The sequence below is a fragment of the Zosterops lateralis genome (genome assembly GCF_965231275.1).
Source record: "Zosterops lateralis genome assembly, chromosome: 6".
Classification (NCBI taxonomy): Eukaryota; Metazoa; Chordata; class Aves; order Passeriformes; family Zosteropidae; genus Zosterops; species Zosterops lateralis.
The window spans coordinates 35932518-35941613 of record NC_139761.1 but is presented as its reverse complement, the minus strand read 5'-3'; the positions used below and the strand labels follow the sequence as shown (position 1 = coordinate 35941613).

Sequence of the window (9096 nt, the reverse complement as noted above, 5' to 3'; positions counted from 1 at the left end):
ACCTCATAGGCATATAAAATACATTTTTAAAAAGTTATTTTTAGACTGAAAGTGATGTCTAACCATTAATCAAATAAAACTACTTGTCATTTAAAAGGGGGAAACAACCAAACATGGACATACAGCTGTACCAAACTTTTTTCTATTATTGTATCAGTTTGATCCATTATGAAATGTCTATTAAACAATATGTTACACTGCTCACACTGCATGACTATGTACTAACTTTTAATTCTGCACTCAAATGTTCCTACACTGGATAATGTACAGAATATGAAAAGTGTGACTCAATTGTAATATAAAACCCAACAGCTTGCAGTTTTTAGTGTATCCACTTTCCAAAATACTACTCCTGCAAGCAGCTATCTAGCAATCCTGTTTAATAAGAACTTGAAGGGTCTAATTCCCTCTCAGTAACCGAAAAGCACTAGTAATAAGACACAGGAATTCAGCAAGAAGCTAAACTCACTGTTTAGGGCCTTTCCCCTGCCCAGATTTAGAGCCATGACCATCTAGCCAGATCATTATTTTTAGTACAGGTTCTTGCTTGAAGAGAATGAAGGAAACAGCCAAGATTAGCAAGATCAAATCAGCAGATGGGCAGGTTAAATACTCTTAAGAACAAAAAAAGACTAATCAATTTAAAAAATAATATAAAAATATATAATTCTTGGTAGTGGATCTTACTAGCTTCTTGTTTCCCATTTCTTTTCAGTGCATATTGATGAAGAAAACTGATACTTTAGATTTTGTACTCACATATTCCAAACACTGAATGGCAGTTACACAATATGATTTGTGTACCATTTCACAGTAAGGTCCAGATAAACAAGTACATCCAGTTCTGGTGTGTAAATACTGGTATTTTTTCATTACACAGTGTGTGGAACTTCTGGAGTAACTTTCCCTCATAGTATGGGCAGTACTATGGCATGATGCATTGAGTACCTGGTGGCAACATCCATACTTTCCTCATGGATCTCATTCTGAGCATACTCTTGATCTGTGCATTCACTAATGTAACACACGGAGTGTGTATTAAATCATACATCCAGATAGTGAAGCGTTATCATATTGGGAAAGAAGGCTTTTTCTAGCCCAGATTTTCCAAATTTATCTTGAAATTGTTAGTGCATGTTAAAAGTTAACAAACAGAAGTTACTTTCATTACTAAGAACCTCATCAGTATATACTCTCTAGCATCACTGACACAAAATATCTTATCACTGAGATACAATAACAAAACTTTGGGTAAGAGGCAAAAGTAGAAGTGACTTTATACTTGCATTCTGAAAGAGGAAAAGCTGATAAACCAGACTTCATCTAGTGAACATTCCTTTCTTCTTCCACTACTGAAGAAAATCTGAACTTCCACAAAACTGATTTTCTGGTGATAGCACAATGATTCGACATACTTATTTACCTAGGTATTTAACACTCCAGCTTGAAGTTTACATGTCTTTCTCATCCAGGCACCTTCAGTCTCCTTAGGAAAGGAAGAGTACAAGCTTATGTCCATTGCACACACAGCTTTAGTTTAGGGCAGAAATAAACCGAAGTTTCACAACTTGAGCTTCCTCTGAAGAATCTGTTTGAGGATGTTGGGCAATCTGTCACACAGAGGCGTTACAATGCGTTTGTCACATTTGTCATCTTTAACTACTACTGAGAGAGAATGCCATTTACCAGGTCAAAAGGCGCTCATGAAGTTCACTCTCCCTCTTCCCTGTATTTGCTACAAACAAAGCAAGTTTTGAATTTATTTAGAATTTGAAAGCTTTTTGGTAAATGGTGATGCAGAACTGTATAGGGAGAACAGGGAAGTAATTTCTTAGGGTTGCAATCATCAAGTTGCAGATAAAAATTGGAAGATTGCAACATGTAAGCATATAAACCAAAAAACATTCTCAGGCAAACTCAAGTACAACATGAAAGTAACATTTGAGCGTGACACTTCAAGTTAAAAAAGAACATTTGGTGGTGTGTACTGCAGTATGACAGGGATGAGAATGAACATACTGGGCTCACATCTAAATTTGCAGGCTTCTAGTTACCTGATTATAAGCAGGAGGTAGTTTTAAAAAAAACCCCACCCCTAATTTGGGAAAAGTTGATTCAGTAAGTAGTGTTAAATACAATTGCATGCTGCGTAAGACTCCAAAAGAATATCAGCCCTTAAATCAAATATATACATTTTTAATATCTGAAATATTTACATGGTGGAACCTTTACACGATCCCATTTGTTAAGAACAGTGTTTTCAAGTGTCCTCTCCAGATACAAAGAACTAGTAACTCAAGGTCACAGTTATGTTTTCTGAACAGGTCAACCTGTATCCTTCAGTTAAATACAATATAGAGATACTGGAACACCTTTACTTAATTTGTTTGCTATTAAGAATTGTGTTTCAGAAATTAAAAATAATTTTGAGACCGTTTGCTCCCTGGAACATAGTCCTCCTGCAATCAAAACAGCTCACAGCACATTATGGATTTGACTTCTTACCCAGGTATGAAATAAAAAAAATGCAGTTTACAGTACATGTCATCATTTATACCATATCAGTCTATTCATAAAAAAAACATACAAACAAGGCAGGAAAATATTACCCTCTTTTTGTGGACAACAGACTGTGTACAGTAGAAAACAAAAGTCAGGGCTAGTTTAACAGTATGGATAAAAACAAGATTTCAGCTTTGTTTGAAAACTTATGGTTTAGTTTTCATGGTTGTTTTGTTTTCTTTTATAAGAGACAGTTACATCCAAACAGGGCTTTTTTGTTTTGTTTCTAAATACTAAAAAAAAAGTTTAAAAAATAATCTTTTTTTAAAAAGCCATCTGATTTTATGGAGACTGAAGGTATAGTAGGTAAGGGGTAGAATGAAATTGAGCAGAAGAAAAAACCAAAAACCATTAGATAGCACTTAGTGAATTTAGGTCCTGCTCTTGTTTTAACTGAGCAAATAAAAAACTTCCTGTGATTTGCACTTTCTGGGAAAAAAGCAGAGCATCTGCAAGAGATTAGGTTCCCAGCTTCATTAGTAATTCTTAATGGGCAATAAAGTACCAAGATTACTACTGGTTCACATTAGAAAGAGAAGTTTGAAGGAACTCCTTTTCCAGTCAGATGAAGAGATCAAATGAACACACAAAGCTGTTCTGTGAAAACAGCTCAAGACAGTTATTTTTAAATTGTATTTTGATTATTCCTTAAATAAAAAAGGGGAAGTATGCTCCCAAAAAAACACTGATAAACTTGCATTAAAATCCTTTGTCTTCATCTGTAACTGATATAGTTCCACATTAAGTGCAAATGTTTTGCAAAACAGGGATTTTTTTTTCTTAATATTTACAAGAATCAGAGTAACATAACAAAATTACCAAAGAGCATGTACAGTAGCTGCAGCTTATAAAACATACCGGTAATTGTACCTCGTGTATTATAAAGAGAACCAATGCAGGATTCATTAACTAATTGAGAAGGGTAAAAGGGGCCTCAGAGCAGAGGACAAAAAAATTCACATTTTCTACATAAAAAAATACAGGTCTCAAGTCTCTGAGAACAGAGAGAATTCAAAGTCTCTGAACAATGGGGGGAAAAAAAGCCCAAAATTGAAATGGAACCCTAGAAGCAAGGAGAGTGCTTTATTTCACTAGGCCAATCTTCTTTGCTTCTGTCTCGTATATCAACAACCTCCACATTTTGACTATGAAAACTTCAGCTTCTTCATCTAGTACCTGTAGGAAATACATATTTTATAGATTATTTTTCAGGTTATGCATTCCAGTTATAAAGACTAATTTTAGATACATCAGAATGACAAAACAGATATAACATTATACAAGTCTCTGAGAGAGGGATCAAATGAAACACTGGTGCGTCTGTCTGTCCAGCATCAGTGACTTGACCAGGCTCTATCTATATACTTGTATAGTGCAGCTGTTGAGCACTTAAAGGTAGAAGCATCAGTAAACTAGTATCCAAAAGTGATTTGGGAAGAGGCAGAGAAACAGCAGGCTTGGAAACAATGTAAGAACAGGACATTAGCATATGGTATTTTCCCTTAAATTGATTCCTAATCTCTGCTCATTTTAATTTGAAACTTCATTGGATATTTGTTAAATAAACCCTCATTTGATTTCTCTTCCCTGAACTTATTATCTAGGCTTTTCTTAAATTTGTACAAACATTTAGCATCCACAGTATCTCTCCCAAGTTCCCCAAGTCACCTACTAGTCATACCAAAAACCATCTACTATCTTGCACTATGCATGTGGCTTCTATCAACTTTGCCTCTAGGTTTCCTTACAGGAAGGGAGTGGGCCATTAGTTTTTATACCTTTTAATGTATGAAAACATGGTTGAACAGTAGCATTATTTCATAAAGTTTCTCTCTTTCAACACCAGGAAAAAAAGAGCCTTTACTTTTCTACAGAATATCCTTTTGCCCATTGATTAGGCAAAGACCCACTAAACCACTAATAAAAATCTATTCATAAGAACGAGAAAGAATTAAAGTTTTTATTTCTGATACGGTTCTGTTATTGTTGATTTTGACATCTACTCTTAGGGACAAAAATTTTTATTCCACATTTCTGAATAATAAGAAATTCTGAAGAGGGGTCAGTAATTTGTACCTAGGTGCTGTAACTGCAAAATAATGCTTGTGCTAGCATGATGTGCTTAATCATATCTAACACACATTTTCTCTTATGGACTCTTGCTATTTTGCATAATTGTCTTTAGGCTTCAGTAAAATGTAATAAGTACAGAAAGATCAGTTACAGAATTTCTGCTTACCATGGCAACATCATCCAGTATGCTCTGAGGTGAGCTGTGAGCCATAACCTGAAAGAAACAAACGTTTTTAGACTGAAAACTCAGAATAAACCCTATATACATTTTAAGACAAAATCCAGTTATGTCCAAGGAATTCTAAAAGCTGTGCACGTGCAAGAAGTATTTTCAGTTCATTGGGTTCCAGTAACAGCCATGGCAAAAATTAGTATTAAACTGCATCAGAATCCATCATACTGTCTACTAATTTATGGTCAATTACTGAGGAACAAGTTCCAGGAAGCTCCAGAGATTCACAGGTCCTGTATTTGCTGGCTATTCTTACATCTCCAATTACGTTTTCTTAATTTGAGGAAAAAGCTTCCCTTCCTTCAACAATAAGCTGCTAATGGAAGACAAAAGCAAAATTCTCCCTCTATCACTCCTCATAACTGGATTTTTCATCTACTTTAAGTTTTTTTTTTCCCCAGAATGAAGTAAGTTGTCTTTCAATACCACAGAGTTCTATTTATTTATGTATATATACACACCCCCCACACCGCCATGTAAGCATGGCAAATATTCAACTTCTGCTTTTGACTTTGCTATTCAACTGTGTCACAAAACTCTCAGCCTCACTTGCTCTCAACTCACATGCTTTGCCTCTCATGTGGTAGCCCCAAGATAAACTGAGACAAGCCATTATAAACATGAGTACAGGAGTCATTGCTGCAGTTTAAATAGGGAGCAAACCCCCAACTTCACAGAGAATGCAGAAGATACGAACCTTAGAGCAAACAAAGTCAACTAGTGTGGCTTCTTCTTCACCAATATATTCTATAATCTTCTTGTTGATCCATGGTCTAATTCGACGCTCCATTAGTGTCTGGAAAAAAACCCACAAAACCAAAATGAATAATTACCTTAAACTTCACTCTGTTGCAACAATTGTCCAATAGGCCTCTAGAAGACTCAAACACCTATTAAGCAGAAGATATTATTTTGCTATCAGCGATATAACCCTTAGAGATTTGGCATCTGCAAGTATTTCTGAGAGCCACTCAAACATGCTTTTACAGCCTCTTTTTTCCTCCTTCTATAAAACTGCTTGGTAACTCATAGTGGCAGTTCAAGAGAGACCAAACAAAAATAAGCAGGCACACTTCATAATAAGGATTATGTATAAACAATAGAGGACTCAAGTTTGACTCCACTTGATGATGATGATGCTCAATCCATTGGCATCCCACTAACCTTGTTTTTCCATTCAATTATAATGTTTACTAGGAAAAATTAAGCCTTTAAAAAAAATGGTTAAATGAATCAACTTACTGAATCCACAATTGACCAGTCAAGAGGATAAGCAAAGAGCTCTGGTTTTGCTGTGGGAATCTTCTCAATGAGACTCTTAATGTGTTTGCGCTTTTCTTCTGTATTGACACTGCCTTTGATATTGCTTTTATCTTCTTCTCCATAATCCAGGGGAACAAGTTTCCTTTTCCGAGGTACATCGTCGCTGTCTTCATCATCAAATTTATTGAAAACACTATCCACAGCAAGTTTCTTCCTTTTCACAGCATTGGGCTGATTAGGACTGTTGCAGGCACCTACAACCCATAAAGAGAGTAACACATTCATCAACTGCAACTGAAACTAGTTTGCTCTCCCCGCCCTCATTACTGGAGGAATATTGGTTTGTATGCTACATAAACGTCTGTGAATGCCTGGCATTGGCTTTTAATCTCTCAAACTCTGTTACAAAAGTGGCAAAAGAGGTAAAGATATTAATGGAGTTTGTTGAAGACTCTGACCCATTTGAAAAATAGGGTCTTCTTTCCCTGCCCTGAAACCAATTAGCACTCTTTCTGAGGGAAGACTTAAGTGAAAGGTTCCAACACATAAGAAAAGTGTTCATCAGCCTAATACCATACAATCTCTCATAATTCAAGATATAACACAGTGCAAGCTCAAAGTGCAGTCTGGCATAACTTATTCAAAACAGCAAATAATTAATACACAAACCTTCTGGAATACAAATATTCTTAGTTCTGCTGCTCAGAACTAACTTTTTTAAAACAGCACGAAACTGCTAAAGTACTAAGGAACTCTAGGCTCAAATTTCACTTGCAACTGTCATAAGTTCATTGTGATATTCTAAAAGGTAGAAAAACCCACTAATTTTCTTTTTTTTTTTCCCTTTAAAAGGGTCTTAAGTAAACATAAAAACTACCTAGGTCTTAAATTTAACATATATTTACACCAATGAAAACTAGCAATGAGTTTTGAAAGAGATATTTATAGATCTATTAAGGTGGAAAAGCATGTGAAAATAACCAATCCCAGCTCAGAACATTCCTACAAAAATTAGCCCCTGAATGTGCCTAAACTCTCCTCCTCTTTTGCCCTTAAGTTTTTAGATGAAGAGATCTCTATAAAAACTATCTTCTGGATAGGTTAACTCAAGCACAGCCCCTGGATAACTACTTAATATAAGTATACCAAACCATATGACATATCTGGAAAACTACTCAGCTTATTTTGAAACTACTCAACTTGACTATTTTTATTTTGATCCCATATGGAAGACTGAAATAAAAAGCAAACTTGCCCAATTTGAGGCTGAGTCCTATTTTGGGCCGATGCTCCTCCAGTTGCTGCTGTTCAGGTGAATTTTCATGAGGAATAATAATGCCACAGGGAGATTCATCACCAGGTGTGTTAGGAGTTGCATTTCCACTAGCAGAAGAAACAGATGGAGCAGAACTGATGGGTCGTAAAGTTGGTTTAAGGCAGGGCTTTTGTTCAGGCTCCTCCTCCTCTTCCTCTGGCTCTTCTCTTTTTTCTTCTTTTTCTGCCTTGTCTTCCTCTTCCTCCTCAGATTCTGGCTCTTGTTTTATTTGTGGCTGCCTACGCCGCTCAGCCTCTTGCTCCATCTACAATGAAACAGACAATTAGCAAAAACAGAGGCTCTCTCAAAACTAGCACTGAGAAGAATCTAAAGACGCTCCTCTTTAGAAGACTGTTAGTCAAGAAAAATACATGTAACTACTGACATTCATCAGTAAGGGATACTGATTAATTCAAATTTGTTTTCAAACTCCATCAAATCTGGATGTTGATCTGGAAAGTTTTTTTGTTTCCAATGTTCTTACCGCCTCTCTGGACTTCTTTACAAGAAAAAGTAAATACAGAAAATAGTAAATATCCGATCTCTTACACAATTTTGCTCAATGCAAACAGAATGCAAAGGACTTGTTTTCCTGTCAGAACAACTGCAACTCACCCTCTGGAGTTCTGCATCTGGATCTGGATGTCCTTCAGCCAGAAGACGCTGCCTAATTTCTTCTAGTTCTTCCTTTTCCCTTTTCCTATCTCGTTCATCTGCTTCCATCTCTTTCTCCCTGTCTCGTAGCCTCTTCTGAAGAGCACTACCCCTACAAAAGATACATACTTTTTATTGAGAGAACATTTCAAGGAGGGGCTTGTACTACAATACAAGGAAAACTTCATACGGATATATCTCCCACAAAATAAAAATAAGATTCATAAGAGCATCTGGCATCCTCTGTTTTTGTAACAGAAGAATCTTAAGATACCAGTTCTCAACCTTACTGTACAGAAACTACCCCACAACATTTAACAGATGTAGAGAATGTGGCTGCTGATCTCTTTAGAGAACAAATCAAGTTTTATAGGTTTTTGACAAGAACCATTTCCTAAATTAGTTTTACACAAATGTTAGTTAGTCCCATGCCGAAGGATGTTCCCAATTGTTTACACTAACAAGCTTGTTCTTCTTTATTATTTATGGCTTCTTTGCAGTGAATTATTAAGAGGCATGCTTGTTCCCTTCTTTCAGCACCTTATTTTGACATTACACTGACCTCTGCCCTGCATCATAAAATTTAAGTGATAGGAATGAGCAGCTAGTCTCAATCATTAACCAGTATAACAGCTTCCCTTTTCCCTCTGTCACTTATGAAGTGACACTAAAAAAATTAGGTAATTGCCACATTACCAGTCAAATATAAACTCCATAAGCCTCTGCCCCACAGAGACCCCACATCTGTGTTAAAATGAACAATGGAGATTTTGTTGTTAGGAATACAAAGACATACCTATAGTATTTTGGATCATCTCTGTCATCATCATAATCTTCTAAGAATTCTTTCAACCGTTTGGCTTCTTTTGCCTGCAAGGAATTGAAACTTATATAGTGATTTCTGGCTTCCTTTCCTTCCAATTTCCAGTTTAAAATTTATTATTGATACTAGCAAGTTAATAGTAGATCTACTCTGCTTAAACTAAAAATACGGAGT

At 36.0% G+C, this 9096-nt stretch overlaps 1 protein-coding gene across 1 annotated transcript in view; it reads right to left on the bottom strand.

Moving 5' to 3' along the window:
* Positions 1-1538: 1538 nt before the first annotated feature.
* Positions 1539-9096, bottom strand: part of RBM25 (RNA binding motif protein 25) — a 33404-nt gene continuing 25846 nt past the window's right edge. Inside the window, exons 13-19 of the mRNA XM_083864171.1 lie at positions 8896-8969; positions 8061-8211; positions 7386-7710; positions 6110-6384; positions 5565-5663; positions 4802-4849; positions 1539-3738 (exon numbers count right to left, since the gene is read on the bottom strand). Of these exons, the coding sequence (XP_083720297.1) occupies positions 3646-3738; positions 4802-4849; positions 5565-5663; positions 6110-6384; positions 7386-7710; positions 8061-8211; positions 8896-8969 (1065 nt within the window). The 3' untranslated portion in view covers positions 1539-3645. The remainder of the gene's footprint in view (positions 3739-4801; positions 4850-5564; positions 5664-6109; positions 6385-7385; positions 7711-8060; positions 8212-8895; positions 8970-9096) is intronic.